Below are 18410 nucleotides of genomic sequence, written 5' to 3'. Positions count from 1 at the left end.
TTATCACCTCTACATATAGCTAACTAAGAACCTAGTTATATAATAACTCTTTCATGATATAAGCTGTATATTTAGTCCACATCTTTCTCTCACAAAATCTCTTGAGTCTGTGAGCACCCTATCTCTAGATGGCTACTAGTGAATAATTCACTCTCCTCTCCTCATTTCTCTTTCTTTCACGTCACCACAAATTTGACGTAACATCTCTTGGAGTGATAGATCTAGAACTTCACTATAGGATATGCCATCTAAAATTTTCATATACATTTGATCAAACCATTTGACAATTCAGTAACATTTAATTACACGATATTTTTTAAATTTGAAGATTACGTTTAAAACATAAATAAAATAAGTCTTAGATTTGGAAAATAAGTTCAAAATATTCAAAAATTGTAATATAAATAGTTGAAAAGTTTGATAGTTTATAAAGTAATGGTTAGTTGCACGTGCACCATCGGTACAATTTCTATATATCAATAGATAGACATTGCTTAAATGAGATGGTTACTTAAACACGATTCAAACCCATAGATTAGGTGAGTGTGAATGGCGATTAGGTGTTGTTGGGTTAGACAAGATAAAGTTCTCTCTCTTGTTTTTTCTTGCTCGTGAGTTCAAGAACGGTGAGGGAGAAGGTACTAAACTATAGAAGGTGAAATGAGTTGTGTCTATCGTGCCGGCTTCGAAGCGTCGTCTAGGGAGTTTAAAGGGGAGGCGTTCGTGTAAGAAAGACACGCCCCATCAGATTTGAAGCAAGACTCGACAAAATCAGTCAACGGTAGCAGCATCGACAGTCTAGAAGGAAGGTCCGGCAAAAGACCCTGCAAGGTATGTTTCGTCCTCGTAATCCCGTGGGTAGCCGTAGATGTAGAGTTTTGAAGAAGCAATGTCGCTAGTTCATCCAGTGAATCCACAGAGTTAGCTATAGTTGTGGTACATGTTCTTTCTATGATTCCGCTAGTTGTAGAGATTGTTCCCCATCATTCTATAAACAGTTGTAGATAGATTTATCAAGAAGCATTATCTCTTGTTCTTCCTCTTAGTTGACGAGTCACGAGTTGACTAAGGTTGTGCTATGTGTTCTTCCTGTGAATCCAGTAGAAGATGGTTTGTTCATAGAAAAGAATAAGAAGAAGAACATATTGTATAGATCTAATCATATAAACTTAAACTGATTAAAAATGTTTGAGTTTGATGAATATCTTCGAAGGCTATCTGTGTGAATACCTTCTAATTGTCATACACATCTACAATACCATAGTAGCATAGAAGTAGGCTACATCTATTTGCTTGACATTCAGTGTATGTTGCATGTGATAATATTACTTGCATTCACTTAATGAAAACTTGGATTGTATGGCAGCACCCTTGATGTCTACACTCCTGAAGATACTTCACTAGGAGTTGATTTTTTTTAACTGGCTAGGAGCACCTTGATGTCTAACACTCCTTAAGATACTTCACTGGGAGTTAAAATATAGAAATGAATTTATATATAGGTCCGACCATGAGTACTGAATACAAGTACATGACCTACTAAAAATTGGTATCTAATACTATCTTAATCTTATCACCAACAAATGGTTGGCACTAGGCTGCCAGCACCACCTAGAACAAGTGGTACTTATGCTAGGAAAAAATGTTGTAATATCAATCTTCTTGTGCAATCACCTTAAAATCAAACTACCAAAAATCATATTTTTAAAAAATATAGATGTACTTTATTATTTACTCTACCAATATACTAGATTTCAAGTTATAATTCATCATATATTAATATATATAATAAAGAGAAAATTCTACCAATAAAATTTTCTTCGTGAAAATACAAGTGAATTCTCCACCGGTCTCCATCAGTCTAAGTTATTTGGTTGAACCTGTTGGTGCATACAACTTAATATGACATCAATTCAGAATCTCAAATTTAAATCCTGGTTAGCACAATTAATTAAAAATAATTATTGCTCGTTTTTATTCCACATCTGAGGTGCCTAAGAGAGCATCGAAGTAAGAGCTTTCAGATTGAACTGGTTGGTACATGTAACTTAACTTTTTTTAATAATAAAATACATCTATTGTTTTTTAATAAATTGCTATGACTTAGTAGTTTAATTTCATGAGAAGCTTTGACTGCACATCCGTTTTTAGCTTTCTCCTTTCATCCTTTATAGCTTGACATTTAACATGGTAACATAGGAGAGTATTAGGGGGTGTTTGGAACTGCCCCCACTTTATTTTTGCTGTTCCGCTCCACGTTTTGCTTGTCAAACAATTTAAACTTCAGCAACTCTGCTCCACAAAAATAACGTGGAGTTGGAGTGAACTTCGCTATTTTGGTAGAGCAATAAAAGAGATACTTCACAAAACTTGTTTTCATATATAAATGTGGAGTTTAAAGTTAATTATCTACCAATGCCACTCATCATAAAGAAATAATGATTCATTTGTTCTTTTCCTCCCATCGCCCTCCTTGCTGTAATCCGTAGACGTCTTCTTCCCATCAGTTAAAATAATTGTGCGTGACACTTGATAATAACAAAAGATAATAAGCAATGCACATGATAATGTTGAGAAACATTGCAATGTTTGCAAGGATAAATGACAGCAATTCAGAAAAGAAACCTCAACTTATATTTCCTGAACAGCTTGCTTTAAAAATCTCATTGGATTTGATACTTCAATTAGCTCTAAATTTTGAAACCCTAGGTCTGGGTCGAACATTAAAGTATACACGAGAGCATCTCTAAGAGTGCCTTAAATCAGCATATTATCTTGAAATATAAGGTTTAACTCATAAAAAAATATTTTCAACAGTGTTCTATTTTACCAAAAAAACATCGAAAAACAGCATTAAGTGACCCAAATATACTATATCTCAGATTAGTCTCCTATCCTTAGGCTATCTCCAACAGATCACCTATCTCATCACCTATTTTAAACTTCCCTCTGCAAATAGTGTCATCTACCATTCTGCGTCCCTTATTTTCCACTCTCTATCGGAGACAATCTTATGTTTTATATTATTCTCAACATTTTCTTTTCTAATAATGTAATTTACTTTGTAAAATATATAATTTAGGCTAATTGTTGGAGCTTAATTTGTTTTTAGTGCCTAAATGATTTAAATGATGTAGTATTTTAAATTTTGGGAAACTATTTTGAGTCACTTTGTTGGAGATGCTCCGACATGTTTTATTAATAGTAGGATCAGAACATGGAATGCATACTACCAAATATAGGTACAGCTACCAGAAACTTACTTTGCTTGAAGTAAAACAATTCCTCCATATTCATAGTTCTTTTTTCTTGTGATGAACATTATTCACTGTTCCTCTTTTTTTCTCCCGATGATCCATGTTCACTATTCAGTGATGCACGGATGTGAAACAAGAAATAAAATTTATCCTTGGGTAGGCCAAGCTTTTTTAAAAATATATATACCGTTGGTTTCTGTGTCTTGGTGCAATGCGCATAGAACAGCCAACTGCAGACTCAATTTAGACCACAATAAATATTTCATTCAGTGTTAAGGAAAAAATTCTTTTACCTGAAAAGGAAACAGACTGGTGAGTTCAGTCATGTAATATATTTTTGATACACTGGATATATGATAATAACATTTGGTGCATAACCGATAAGATCAAATGACCTCCATCCCACAATTGATAGTGGTGTTGCAGAGAAATCAAGAATGAACAAATATTGCATTGTAGGAAAAATTCCTGGCATCAGCCACATTTGCATTGTCTCTATGTTATCAATATGTTAGTCTTACTTTGGGGGCTATTAACCTACACTCGACAAACCTAAAATCTGCATGTTTAAACTAATTCTTCTGAATACCAACTGCAGCACCAGTCAGTTTCCATAAATAAATAGAGGAATCCAGTGTACAGACACCAATGGCCTGTCCTTTCACTCCACATAAGCAAGTTCACTGGTTGACGTGTTTTCTGATTGCATGGCATCAGGAAGTGTGCGGTATTCCCTCTCTGTGATGGACTTCACTTCGTACTGCTCGCTGGTTGGATCTGCTCTCTCTTTGGGAAGGAAGCCCCGTTCTCGCGCGAGCACCCACTGGTCGATGACACCACATTTAATAGCATGTTTGACTGCCTTGTGCAAGTAAACCTTGTCTGTGATCAGGTGAGGGTTAATTACCAGCATCCTCATGAGGGCTGAAAAGACAAAAATACACTAAATGTTATAGCAGTTGAATGCATGTTCAGGCTAGTAAAACTAGCATTAAAGTCACACAAACAGAAAAGATAAAGTGAGATGCAAACAGCTTTTAATCAAACTAGAATAATTAACAAAAGTGACATTGTGTTTGTTGCAGCTGCGCGATGCCCAAAGATGGCCTTCACGACGTGCAGAACTTAGGATGTTAGAGTCCTAGGTAGGGCTGGGCATTCGGTCTATTAGGGTAATTCGGTTCTATCTATTCGGATTTTTGAAATTTCGGGTTATGAAAAATGAGAACCGAAATTTTCAAAATAATTTTAGGAACCGAACCCGAATAGACTCACAATTTTGGTTCGGTCTATTCGGTCCACCGAATAGACTCGAACAGTAGAGAGACTAATATCTTTTGTTAAAATATATACAATTAATAATTAATTGGAAGTACTATTATTACAACAAGTGACTATAAAAATAGTATACTGAGATATATATACTATTTTTAAGATGATATCACAATTTTTAGCTAATAAGTTCATAAATCATATAATAATATCATCATATATTAAGAGCTTTTTTATATTTCGGGTTATTCGGTCTATTCGGGTTTTAAAGGTTAGGAACCGAACCAGAACCTATACCCCGAAATATAGCATATATAGGAACCGAACCCGAAAACCCGAATAGACCGATAATTCGGTCTATTCGGGTTCGGTTTGAGTTCGGGTTTCGGTTTTAAAATGGCCACTTCTAGTCCTAGGGTACTTTCCCAAGCACACATGGATATTAAGGGTGCATTTGATTTGCTGGATATCACTGGATGCGAGATCAAGAACAATCGATGTTTGGTTCGCGGATGAGCTAGATATGGATACCCCTAAGGGCTTGTTCGGTTAGGAGGGAATTGAAGAGAATTGAAGGGGATTAAATTCCTTTGTAGTCAAAATTGAATAGAAAGGAATTTAATCACCCTCAATCCTTTCCGATCCCTGTGTAACCGAAAAAGGCATAATAGGAGAATATTCTCTCAGATGTTAGATATCTCTACCACCAAAAAATTGGCCGACGAACTCATCCATGTTTTTTGTAATCTTTGTTATTAGCAAATGATTAAGGATTATTAGTATGTTATATTATTGCTTAGTAATTGTGATGGTAAGATAAACTTTTATAAGTGCTAATATGTTAACTAATACATGTTTTGTATGCTAATTAGGATAATTATGGTGCTAACTAACACATTTAATTTGAAATTAGTGAATATCATGACAAAATTAGTGTTAGTGTATAATTATTTTTAATTTTTAAATAATATAAATACAATTAGTCAAGTATTCTGGTCCCATCCGCTCTCATCTGTCTAACCAAACAAAAAAATGGCTCGCCCCATCCATCCAACCAAACAGATAACATGGATAGCCATATCCCTAAATCAATGGATGACTATATCCCATCCACTCTTGTGCTCAAACCAAACACACCCTAAGTAATAGGCAATGTCTGCTTCAAAATATTTCTTTTCAGTTATCGTAACACTTATTATTACTAAAACATTGTAATGCACTAGGCTATGCATCATGGTGCATAGACCAGAAGTTCCTTCCATTATCTTAAACATAAACGCTATCATCTCACCTAGTAGTGATAAGAAATATTTATGAAGTATTTAGTTTGAGGAACCACACCATTGTAGATAAGGTGCTACATGGTAACTCCACCCCTCAAATTAGCAGAATGATTCCAATCCACAGACTATACTAACAATTAGCTTGTGAGAAATGAGGTCGTGATGGATCAACACATTCTATTCCATAAACCAAAAAAGGTGAGAAATGAGAGGATAATTGGATCAACACATTCTATCGTGGCCGTGAAGTGTGCAGGAATATGAGTCGGGGGTCAGGGTCAGAATTTCCGACTCTAGGAAGGCACCGTGGTGGTGTGGGCACAGGGCGACAGTGCCGCAACGAGCGAGGGAGAACGAGATAACGCGTAGGAAAAGCCCTTGAGGGCAGGCAAAATGTTTGCCTTCCTCCCTTTCAAACAGTTACATTGCCCCTATATTTATAGTCCCTAGAGGACTTGGTTCCCAAGCAAACTATAGTTTCATTAATGAAACAATAACATATCCTTTAGAAATGTATTACAGAAGGCGAGGGAGACACATGTGGTACCTGCAACAATGGCATCGCCAGATTGTGACATATCACCGGTGAAAGGAGTGATCGGTGCATCTTCTGTACCACGGACCCAGCCATTGTGTGTTTCTGTGTAATAGTGAATCTTGGAGGTACCATTTGTCACAAAGAGGACCTTGAGATTACTGTGCCACAATTTCATAATAACTTCTGAACTATAGTGTGTGAATTTGGATTTATCATTATCATTTGTGTCAAATTTCTCAGAAGGTTTGATGCTGCAAAGGAACTCAAGTTCTTGTTTTGTGACTTCAATGATATTGGCAGCTTCCCATGCCTCCTTAATGAGTGACTTGGTTTCCTTGCTGGATGACCATAGTGGAAGTGGAAGATTAAGGTCAAAGAATATTGTACCACCAAATTTCTTTGAAACATCAATAGCTTTCAACAATGATGACTCTGTAGTGGGCTCAAGCAAAGCTGAAGAATTATAGTAAAACATCTTAGCCTGTATAAGATGTAAAAGGTAGCAGTTAGCAAAGATAAATTATCACACATATTTTATACTTTTATGTGCAGTGCAGCAACTGTCAGTGCCTTGCCACTAAAATGTTCTTATCCAATTTTTGGTATCATTTATTTGTTCTCTCACACATGATACCAGAACACAGTGAATAGCGATACCTAAAAGAACATTTTAAAGCACATTGTTTTTAAATGTTTATTACAAAATAAAACAAAGGCCTGCGTAAAACAAGATAGTAAAGCAGATTTATAGAGATGACTGACTTGAGTACTTGACTCCCAAGGAAGTATCCTAACCAAATCAATCTAACTTATCTCTTTCCTAGCAAACCAAACCAATCTAATCTAATCTATACGACACTGTCCACAAGGCACTATTCATGCGCTACAATTTCGCATGGCCCTGAGCTGGCTCCACTTGCCACAACAAGTTGAAGCATGCATAATTGCATATTTGCAAATCAAGATGTTTTTGAGGGGAAGTATCCTTGCGTTTCTTCTCTGGAAGAGGGATTTAGGGATGAGCTGCATCTATGGCGCTTGGCAGGGGCTAAAAACTTAACAGCCATGTTTGATCCTGGTTAGATTTGAGGATCTCTCTTCTTCTGCACCGCTTGTGTGCGTGTGCGGTGTGCTAATGGCCTGGAGTGTGTGCAGGCCTAGTATCTTTTGGGTGTGCCATGTGCGTCCATGTGTGTTTGCGGGTGTGTGTGTGTTGGTTTTCCTTTTTGTACGGTTCTGTCCATGTGCCTTTTTTTCTTCTCCTATTAATACAAAGATATGTAGCTCTCTTGCGCATTCGAGAACAAAAAGAATATGACTAAGTGCATTATCAAACACGACAAAAAATGTTGTGCACTCATGCTTTTCGTACAAATATCGTGCAATCAAACTACCAAAAGTCATAAAAAGTTTTCAAAATTTATATATGCACTTCATTATTTACTCTACCAATATATCAAATCTCAAGTTATAATTCATTATATGTTAAGAGATATAAAAAAGACAAAATTCTATCCAATATGAATGATTAAAAATGATAGAATTTTATTTTTTTATATCTCTTAACATATGATGAATTATAACTTGAAATTTGATGTATTGGTAGAGTAGAAGAGTACAAAATGAAGTACAACAGTTTCTCCCGTCAGATATTTTAAAAATGCATCCTTTATGTTCTGAAATAGAAGAGGACCCACACCTACATGTGTACAAAGTGAAAAGCTAAGTATTTTCAGGATCACATATCATTATTAATAAATAAATGTTGCACAGAGCATCTAAAACATAAAGTATTATACATAGGATATGATATCACAGGATTTAAATTTGATGATGGTTTGATATTTACCTCTTTTAGAACTGCCGGGTTGATATCAGACGGCAGGAAACAATCCTCAGCACAAGGTTTAACACAGTTTGTCTTCAGACTTCCTTCGGTTCTGACCTTCATCAAAGACACAGCAGTTGGTGCTGAAGGGTCCATATAAACTGCTCGAGTTTGAACTCCATTGATGTTTAAGTGATACAGCAAACTTTGACCGTAGTCATCATCACCTAATTTTCCCATGAATGCAACCCTTCCACCAATCGCTGCTAAAGCTAGAGCAACATTGGATGAAGACCCTCCTGGTGCCCTCACAAATTTGTCTGGAGACCAAAACATGTCCTTCATTCTATCATGAATCTCATGGTCTATCAACCTATTTGCTGGTCTTCCAGAAGGAATAAAGGAGTATTTGGCAGGTCCAAAGCAGCACACGAGCGGAATTAAATCGTCAACCTCTCCAATATCCTCATGTAGCACTGACGCTATTTTACTTTCCAGAACACTGGCAGAATTCTGTAGACGAGTCTGATCTTCTCTTTCATTATAGAGCATCAAATCTTTGCTCAGATGCTCTCCAGCATTATCAATAGGTTCCTCTACAGTCTTAACTTTTCTACGTCCCCTCTTCTTCGGTTCCTTGGCCTTATCCTTCTCCTCTTCTGAGCTTGCAGAAGTAGCAGCTGTAACAGAATAGACAGAACAGAGAAAAATTGTGACTTGCTAAGCTGTTCCCAGTCGAGAAAAATTATGAAAACCGCAGCATATAGAAACAGAAGTGCTGCAAAAATGCAACCAATATGTAGGTATTTACCTTTCTTGCGGCCTCTCCTCTTAACTTCCTTAGTCTCTTCAGCGGCCGTTTGTTCAGTGATGACTTCGATTTCTTCTCCTACATCTCTCGATGTTTCAACGGTGGCTTTCTTTCTTCCACGTCTTGGGGTTCTCTTCTTTTTTGTTGAGGTTTCACCGTCACTTTCATCGCTTAACCCATCCACGGCATCTTGTGAAGTCCTTGATGCAAAATTAGCACTGCGGTTAAGCAAACTCACTGTAGATTTAGCCATGTTCTTCCCCATATTGTTTGTCTTGTAATGTATTTGACCCCTGCGCACAACACAATCCAAATGACTTGACCAGACAATATCCAGGTCCATGAATCACAGGACAGAGCCGCATTTCTAGTCCCAGAATGAACAAAGACACAATTCTGGCTCCTAATCTCCTCTATCGCACCACAGACTGCAGCGACCATACGGGGGGAAACGGCATGTTTCACGCGGACTCGCATTGATAATTGGGATATACAGCAACGGATTCACTATGTTGAGAGATTACCTCAATCGATGAGAAGGGGGCTGGGAGCAAGTGAACTGAGGATGGAGAAGAAGATAAGCCATCAATGGAGGCAAGTAGCAAAAATCCCGGTAGCCCCTCCAATCACTGCTCAGCAACGAGGAACAGCAAAACCCCAGGGGACAAGGAGGGGAACGGAGATTTGGCCGGAGCAAATTACACTTTGGCCCATAGTTATGAGGATAAGGGGTAGAAACGTCATACCAGAAAAGGCGTATTCCATTAATTCGCTTTCTTATTCTGTTCGCGTAACCTGTTGTTTTCCTCCCCAGTCGGCGCATGGCGCAGCGCTCTCCTCTGTGCCTGCGCCGCCTCAAATCAAATGAAATCGGGCCTCCTCCGCACTTCCCCAGTCCAATTTTTTTCGCTCGGGAGGTACCGATCTCTTCTTCTTCCCCCGTATAATGGAATGGCATCGAGTTGTATCTTCTCACATCCATGCTGACATTTGTTGTAGAACCCTTGATTCCTATGCTGCTTGCCACCATTTTTCCCAACTAGTTTTAGCGGTTATTGTTGTCGTTGTTGTTTACCGAAAAGAATCCTGTCGTATTCTCGCCTCGAGGTCACAGTGGTTCCGCCATACTTGTCCGGCTCCGACTTTTCAATTTCCAGCACCGGCCACTGTTGCTCTGTTGGAATCCTATCTTCCCCCCTGCTCTTGGTCTCCTCATGTCTACTGCCACAGTGCTACAGATGTGGAAATGAAGCTACTCTACTTCAGATTTCCGTTTCAAAGGATTGTTTAGCTTCAAATGCTCATTCTGATATAAAACAGTTTGCTAATTTTCCTCTCATGTTGGCAGTACCGAGCTTGTTGGGTCCTTAACAAGGGCGGGCGTGCATTTCCCGAGGCACCATTCATCTGTGGAATCCTATGTCTTTGCAAGCTCCCAAGGGCAAGAGATTGTCGTTGCTTTAGGGAGCAACGTGGATGATACACAATCAGTACAGCACCTGATCAACCACTGTTCATATATTCTGTTGTAAGATGGACAACCAAGCTTGGACGACATGATTACGATTTATGCCAAACTGATGAAGATATAGTCCCAGACCAGTTGATCTGGATGTGATATTTTATGATAAGCATCAAACGAACGGAAATATGAGAGAGCATTTTTTTTTCTAGCTCCTTTTGATGGATCTTCTAGGATCTCTTGATCCTTGGATCAATGCAAAGTTGGCATTCTCTCAATATGCTGAAATGTGCACTTTAAACTGTGGAAGAACCTTCATGGAGAGCCTTTGTTTGATCATAAAAGAAGGCCTAATAATAGTGTTGCCTGTGGGTCATGGCCTCATAGACATAATCTGAAGCCAGATATCTTTAGTGACAGGTGGAAATTCTTGAGTGGATGCTGTTTTTCTGAGGTCAAATTGCTAACATCTGAACATGCAGATACAGTTGGCATTGGCACTCGATCCACGTGCCATTTTGCAACAAGGCTCTCAGAGGAGGAAGAGCTTCAAAGGTTGATTCCTGTGCTGGGTGCAGTCGTTAAAGATACTTGAGATAGAAAGAAGCTTATCCATGAATACAATTATATGCAGAAGTGCAGGTGAAACTGTAAATCGAGGAGCATATATAGTGAATGATGTATCTCGCAGGTGCCTTAACCTCTGTTTCTCACATTGTGTGTACATGGCAGGGGATCTATTCACATTGCATAGGCTACAATCTGGGTTTATATAGCCTCTGAGCAATACTCAAGTGTCTTACATGGAACTGGCAGAGAACTTTTTGAACAGAACAGTTGGAGATCTCTTCTATTAACAGAGAAGAATAAGAACCCAAAAAAAACTGTACAGGAAAAAAGGAATCAAGCAGAGCTAAACAAGAACATCACACTAAGCTTGAAGGGAAGATTTAACTCAATTTTATGGCTTAATGGAACTGGCAGAGATTCCTTCGTTGAGAATATTGTTGACCCTTCTAAATATTCTTAACAGAACCCTCAGCTTCTTTCTGGTGTGTCATCCATCAGAAGGGAGAATTGTCAAGGGAGCATTATTGCTTCACATGTACTAGTATGTTACTTGAACCATCCAGGAAAAAGGATTTCAAGGTGGGATGTGTGTGAGTGTGTCAATCCCACATGCAATGGTAGATTTGATGTTGATATACAAAGGTTTGTGATGCATTGTTGAAGCAAATAAAAGATGGGGATGTTTTTTTGAACCAAAGCCTTAAGCTTTTGCCCTTGTTTTTTTCTCTCTTTCAGAGACTTTTGCACTTGTCCATTAGTATGATATTGCTATTTCATTTTTCAAATAAACTATCTCTTGTTAGTGAATAAGATGGATGTACACTCTGACTTGTGTGCATATGTTTGCCTTGCTCCATGTAATTGTCAGTCCACTGATTTCCAGGTGCAACAGAAATTGGGGAACATACAACGCATTTGTATCTCTTGTACTTGTTTCACCACATGGGATACCATCATGGCAGGGTGTTACTTTGTATATGCCTTCTTCTGCTTGAGCATGTACCAGCTCTTGTGCCCAGTGCACGATTGTTCATACAACGTGGGACTGTCGTTGTCTGTTGTTACTTATTAGGTCTGATCATAGATGGTGCGTGGAAAAATGTGGACTGACAGAAACTCTCTTCGGCCAGTGCACTACAGAATGGAGTTTGCATGTCAATTCTTGTGGGTGCATGCATGTGGTTGTTCTGCACTCTGCCTGTATTTCTTGTCCACGTGGCCGGTCTGATTTGTATCTTACGGTCTGGTCATTTTCATGTAGACATGGAACGCAGCTAAGGTAGGCACTAACTGTTAAGCTTCACTGCTTGAGCATTTGTTGTTTTTTTCAGACCTTGATGCAATGTATAAAAATTACCCTGCAATCTGTTATAGCTTGTGTATGAATAAAGATTTTTCATGAATTATCTAACATACTCTTTAGTGTCAGGAGTTTTTGTCGTTACCAATTTGTTGCAGCTAGGCTACAAGTTAGGAATTTGAGAAATCAAAGTGCAGAAGTATTCATTTATTTTAATTTTTATTTTGAAACGAACAGAACTACTTATCTTTTACAACTGAAGTGAAATGTGATGAGCAATTATGGATGCCCTGGTGATAGGTCTTACTTAAACAGATAGAATCAAGTTACCAAAACTCTATTTTAGATTCTTTATCGTTTTGCGTGCTCTTTATTTGACTGTTCCAGGAAAAAAAATTGCCCCATGCCGAAATCTGAAATCTTGTATTATCAACAATTTTGAGATTGTCTAGTAGCCCATCAGCAACATTGTTCTGTGAGTACGTTGGATAATTCAGTTTCATTTGCACCTAACCTAACATTGTCAATGGTGATGCTTCTATATTTCAGCAACTATTGGCATCTTTTGAAGCAGCAATGAATATTTTCTTCCAATTATGTTGGACCGTCGTGGGGAAGGGAGTTTGCTTTCATCAATGTGTTACCTAACCGGTTGAAGGAACTTGCATTGTGAACATGAGCTCATTCTTGCCTTTTTATAAGCAATTGGAAGCCTCTAACACTGAAGCGTTTATCTTATATATCCTGAATAAGGTAAAACTGTTCCTCTATTAGCAATAGCAGATACCAGTTTAGCATATCTTTAGTATGTGCTCAACGTTTTGCGGCCAGTGTCCATCCATATTTTTTTTAGATCAGTTGGTTATTGACATTTTTTTATTGAATGGGCTCATGAAGCTGGAAGTTTGCATATGGATAGTTGGGTTCTGTACCATGTTCGATTCAAAAGCATAGAAGCCAAATGATACCACTGTTTTGATGGAGCAAAAGAATACAGGAGCATCTGTTGGCTTTCTACATCAAATTTCTAATAAACCTATGATACCTATATCCTCCCTATAATAACATTACTATCGGCATGGACACATTTTACAGGCACTAATGGCTGTTCTAGTCCTTTCGAAGAGGCCAGCAGCATCAGCATCGCATGGGTTATTTCTATCTGTCTGAATCCCTACCTAAACTTCACAAAACGCCTCACGAAGTTCAGTAATCTTGAACTCGGATATGTAGCCCATTGGGAGCCGCCACTCTGGGGAACTTCGATATTGTGTTGTTTCCCTCCTCCTCCCATCTGCAAGACAAGATCGTCTCTGTCAGTGAAGAGCTCTGGAGGCTTTTCTATAGCTTATAGTACCAAAAACTTGTGAGAGGAACAGACCTGTAACGCGTCACGAAATAGTGAAGGAACGTTGCGATTTCAACTGTTCCTACCTCCTTCCCTGGGCACATGCGGGCACCTCCTCCGAACAGCATGAAGTGCGGATGTGATTCCAGGTTCGTCTCCTATCGTCGGCAAGCATTGTCTGGTTAATTAGAAATTTTGCGACAGGATCTTGGTGGCTATTCAATACTCCCTCCGTTTCTTTTTATTAGTCGCTGGATAGTGCAATTTTACACTATCCAGCGACTAATAAAAAGAAACGGAGGGAGTATTAATCTAGGACATGCATGTGCTTGTCCTATTCCTTACCATCCATCTCCATGGGTTGAAAACCATGGGTTCCGGGTACAGGAACGGGTCGTAGTTTATCTCCCTTGTGTAGACATAAATTCTCCAGCCTTTTGGAATAACATACCCTGGAGGAACCACACACAAACATTGTGCATTAGAACTAGCTTGAGATTCTACATAAACATGCTGCCTACCAACAGAGTAGAAGCATGGAATCCTCACCATTCATTTCTACGTCATGGGTAGTTTTCCTCAGCAGCCCGTTGACTACTGTAGCTAGCCTTAGAGTCTCATAAATGACCTGCATATTAGATGAATAATAAAATTAGTGTCTCAGTGTCCACGATACGATTCTACTCTGACTGCTTGCTGGTGCTGGGTCATGGACTTACAGCTTTGGTGAAGGTCATGGACTTGTAGTCGTTCCAGTCAAGGGGATCCTCCGGTGACTTAGCCTTCCTGATGTCAAGGTGCTCTTTCTGCAACAGCCAGCAGACCATCCCTAAGCTCATGGATTACAGGACTAATTGTTTTTTTTTTGGCTGTGGAATTGAGCTCGGTTGCAGAAGTTATGTGTACCCTGATCTGTCCGAGAGCTTTGGGGTTGTCCGACAGGTACTTCACCGCCATCATCGAGGTGGTCGACACAGTCTCGTACCCAGAGTATATGAGGGTGATGAGAAGGTCGATGATCTGGTCGTCGCTGAGCTTCGCCCTGGTACCCTCGTTGCCGCTGAGCAGCGCGTCCAGCATGTCGTCTCGGGCGCAGCCAGAGGACCTCCGGTCAGCGATCATCTGCCGCAGCATTGCCACGAGCTTCTTCCTTGCCTGAAAGGCCAGCACTGCTGCTGTTAGATGGGGCTCAGTCGTCCAGCTCGACTTTTTCTTCTTCTTTTTTTTTCCTTCCTTCTGATGTTTTCAGGTATTGCAAAGTAACGAGAAAGAAAGAAAGAAAGAAAAAACAGTACCTGGAGCCCTTTGCTGTAGTTGGTTCCTGGGACGTTGATTGGCAGGGAGAAGGTGCCAAGTACAAGGGTGTACAGCTCTGCCTTTAGGGCGTCGGAGAGTGGGCCCGCAGAGATGCCAGCGATCTGCCTGAGAGCCGAGAGCAAAGCCATCTGATGCAAGAGAGAGAGAGAGAGGCAGATAAGATTCCGCAACAATAATAATAATAATAAGGCCCTGTTTCAATCTCGCGAGATAAACTTTAGCAGCTTTTTTTTAGCTACTTTTAGCCATTTATAATCTAAACAGGAGAGCTAATGGTGGTAATTTGAGCTAAACTTTAGCACTTCAATTCATATAGCTAAAGTTTAGCAGGACGCTAAAGTTTATCCCGTGAGATTGAAACGGGGCCTAATAATAAAGTTGGCATGCTCTAATGCAAATGAAAGAGGTATGGAATTCTGCACCCAGCCAAGCGTTTCTTTTGCATTGAGACATGTGAGGTGGTGATGATGGTGCATGGAGTGTTCATTGTGCACTTTGGAATGTGTAGAGAGAGAGAGAGAGGAGCAGAGGGAGGGAGTTGCCTTTCCCCCCTGTCTGTCTGCCCTTTTCTTCGGCTCATAAATTTTTTTTTGCCTATCCAGCAGTGCAGTACAGGTTCTAGAAAGCCAAAGATTCCCCTTTTGGGTAGAGAGAGAGGAAAGGAAAGGATGGGGGAAGATCCCTCCTTTTGCTCGCAACTCTTTTTTCTTTTATCAGCAGCCGATGAATTCATCGGTTTTCAAGGGGCGCCATCATTCTGCCGTGTCGGCCTATGGCGTTGCCTCTCTGGATATCGGAGGGCGGCAGCAAGTGATGAAAAATGGTGGCGGTAGGTGCTGTAAAAAAAATATGGGAACGTGTCCCATTCCACTTTCAGTCAGGTTTGTTGCCGAAACCAATGTCAACAGCTACGACAATTTGTCCACTGAGATGCAATATTAGTCAAAGGTGAATCTGTTAATCTTTCAACCGTGGGCCCCACGGAGTTACTGCCCCTTTCTTTTATTTTTTGCCATCAACCTGCTGCTCTACCCGTATGTTCTCTTTCTTGCTGTTTTTTTCCTTCTCTTTCTTATCTTTCTACCCCCTCAGAGCCCAGGAGTCAGAAGGATCGCACAGCATCAAGAAACAACAGAGGCAGCAAAAGCGAAAGAAGAAAGAGCCAAGATCGAGGGCAGCATCAAGATTGCATATCTGTGTGTATACCACATACCTCCTTGGTCATCTCCTGGATGTCGACGCGGCGTCCGGCCCAGCCGTGGAGGTGGGCGCGCATGAAGGCGTCGATCTTGGGGAGGAGCGCGGCGCGGATCATGTGTGGCCGCGTGAGCGCGAGCATGGCGCCCCGCATGGCGCGGTGGAGCGGGCCGTGCACGGCGGCGATGTTGTTGGGCCCCAGGATGTCGAGCATGGACTGCGGGTAGCCCGGGACGAAGCCGGCGCCCTCGCTGGCCAGCGCCCGCCGGTTCAGCTCCGGCTCCATGCACACCACCGTGGGGCAGCCCAGGATGTGCGTCCGGAACAGGCTCCCGTACCTGCCATGCCCACCACCAGGTTCCTGCTTCAGTCCCCCTATGTGCTTGCTTTGCTGTTACTGTTAGCAAATGGTTTTTCTTTTTACCATGTCTAGCTAGCTTGTTTTGTTGTTGTTATTATTATTATTATTATTATTATGCTTATTATTATTCTGCAATAGAAAGTCGGTGTTGTTTTCCCTCTCCCTCTCTCTCTCTCCTGTCTGCCAGCAGTGGCATCATGATAAGGTGGTGGTGCTTTTGGTTTAGGATGCTGATGATGGCACGGTACTATGATAATCAGCCAGCAGAGGGCTGGAACAGGAACAGTGCTGTGCTGCGAGCTTTTGGGGAACACGACACTGATGCTCCGCCTCTGCCTCTGCTCCTCCTCCGGATCGCCACTTTTCTTTCTTTCTTTCTGCTACTACTACACTTCCTTTCTAACAAATGATTGATGCGGGCGGGGAGTGACAGACAGACACACACATACTGCAGACGGCAAGGCGAAGGCAAAGCAAGCAGGGCTCGCGCTCGCGGGCGCGCTACTCTGCTCGACTAGTGCTCTGCTCTTGCCTCTTGGAAAGACGAGAAGGGAGAAGAGGCAGAGCATGGGACGGGCGAGAGAGCGAGCGGAATGCAGCGCAGACGGGGCGGGCGGGGCACGGTACCTGAGCCTCCTCTGCTTCATGAAGCTAGGCCCCTGCTTGAGGAACTCGGTGGTCTCGCCGAAGAGCGGCCACCCCATTGTGCCCGGCGGCAGGCCCCGGCGGCGGCTGTACCGCAGCTCGTTCCACCGCAGCAGCAGGCTGCTCGCCAGCACCACGCCGAGCACGGCCAGCAGGAGCAACAGCAGCGCCATCTCTTGTGTCTCTCTTTCTCTCTCGTGCGTGTGCTGCTTCCAACAGGACGAGCGAGGAGAGGGGAAGAGTGGTGGTGGTGGTGCTCCAACTCCCCAACTCCGAGCACCGCAGAGCAAGGAGGAGGGGTGTGCTTTGGTTGCTGTTGTACTGGGTGCCGAGCATCCCTTTATATAGGCCACAGGCACACACACACCAGGTCACCTTGGCGAGACCAAGAGCTTTTTTTTCTCAGTTTATTATTTGTCACTCGGTGCCTTTCCATTTTTCTTTTTCTTCAATTTTCTCAAACTCTAATACAGAGGAGGAGCTAGGGTCCACATTCCAAGGCGGAGCGGATTGAGGCTTGACCGTGGGGTCACGACAAGCGTCAAAGCTCCTTGTGTGTGCCGTGCGTGTGCGTGTGTGAAATGTGAGAATCATGGTGCTTGCTAGGCTGCTGCTGCTACGGAGATGGAATCACGCAAGAAGAGATGAACGGCAAAGAAAGAAAGAAAGAAAGAAAAATGGAGCCACAGCGGCGGCAGCAGCGGCCGCAGTCCGATGACCTCTAGCTATCTATCCATCCATCCATCCAGTCCAGCTCTGCAGTGCACTGCACTGCACTGCTGGCGTGTGCAGTGGCCGGGCGCGCATGCTCGGCATCGGGAACGACGCTTGCCTCGCGGCGCGGTGCCCACCCAACCCATGTGTGCGCGTCTGCTCCTGCGCGGCGCACGCTTGCTTGTTTGTTTCCAGGCCACTGCGCACCGCCCCGCATCTTGTTGTATGCTGTACGGCACGGCCGCTTATTAGGAGGTCTTGGATCCGCTCCAGTAATAATTCCAGCGCCGGCTTAAAAAAAATTAGCCGTGGTAGATCTCAACAGGCCAATATAATAATAATATATCGAGTAATAATTATTCGCTGGATAACTAGCCAATTCTTAGACAATAGTAGTCAATAGTGAGTTTAACTATGCTGTCATGTCATATATGGTCGATTAAAAGTCTACTCATAAAATAACCCTATAATAATAAATAAGTTATATATTTTCTCCTATCTCTATTT

The 18410-nt window shown here is 41.4% G+C and overlaps 2 protein-coding genes and 1 long non-coding RNA gene across 4 annotated transcripts; 1 reads left to right on the top strand and 2 right to left on the bottom strand.

The window, feature by feature from the left end:
- Positions 1 to 3688: 3688 nt before the first annotated feature.
- Positions 3689 to 10339, bottom strand: LOC103643674 (fructokinase-like 2, chloroplastic). Its single transcript, XM_008666858.3, has 5 exons — positions 9514 to 10339; positions 8990 to 9282; positions 8200 to 8858; positions 6360 to 6831; positions 3689 to 4181 (listed from the first exon to the last, which is right to left on the bottom strand). The coding sequence occupies exons 1-5, from the start codon at positions 10017 to 10019 to the stop codon at positions 3919 to 3921; spliced, it is 2193 nt and encodes a 730-aa protein (XP_008665080.3). The 5' UTR covers positions 10020 to 10339; the 3' UTR covers positions 3689 to 3918.
- LOC103643675 (uncharacterized) lies at positions 9743 to 13323 on the top strand. 2 transcript variants are annotated; one of them, XR_004855532.1, is made up of 4 exons: positions 9743 to 9906; positions 10338 to 11600; positions 11905 to 13074; positions 13219 to 13323. It is a non-coding gene; the product is annotated as an uncharacterized lncRNA (long non-coding RNA). The 2 variants fall into 2 exon arrangements; XR_004855531.1 differs by lacking the exon at positions 13219 to 13323 and having other exon boundaries at positions 11905 to 12300; positions 12871 to 13186.
- LOC100193331 (putative cytochrome P450 superfamily protein) lies at positions 13274 to 17488 on the bottom strand. Its single transcript, NM_001138467.1, has 9 exons — positions 17172 to 17488; positions 16200 to 16521; positions 14965 to 15114; positions 14576 to 14824; positions 14389 to 14475; positions 14219 to 14297; positions 14015 to 14121; positions 13703 to 13827; positions 13274 to 13615 (listed from the first exon to the last, which is right to left on the bottom strand). Exons 1-9 carry the CDS (start codon positions 17360 to 17362, stop codon positions 13528 to 13530), a joined length of 1398 nt encoding a protein of 465 aa, NP_001131939.1. The 5' UTR covers positions 17363 to 17488; the 3' UTR covers positions 13274 to 13527.
- Between the last annotated feature and the right edge of the window lie 922 nt (positions 17489 to 18410).

Source organism: Zea mays, chromosome 1 (genome assembly GCF_902167145.1).
Source record: "Zea mays cultivar B73 chromosome 1, Zm-B73-REFERENCE-NAM-5.0, whole genome shotgun sequence".
Lineage (NCBI taxonomy): Eukaryota > Viridiplantae > Streptophyta > Magnoliopsida > Poales > Poaceae > Zea > Zea mays.
The sequence above is the reverse complement of the archived record's forward strand: the minus strand, read 5'-3'. Positions and strand labels throughout refer to the sequence as shown.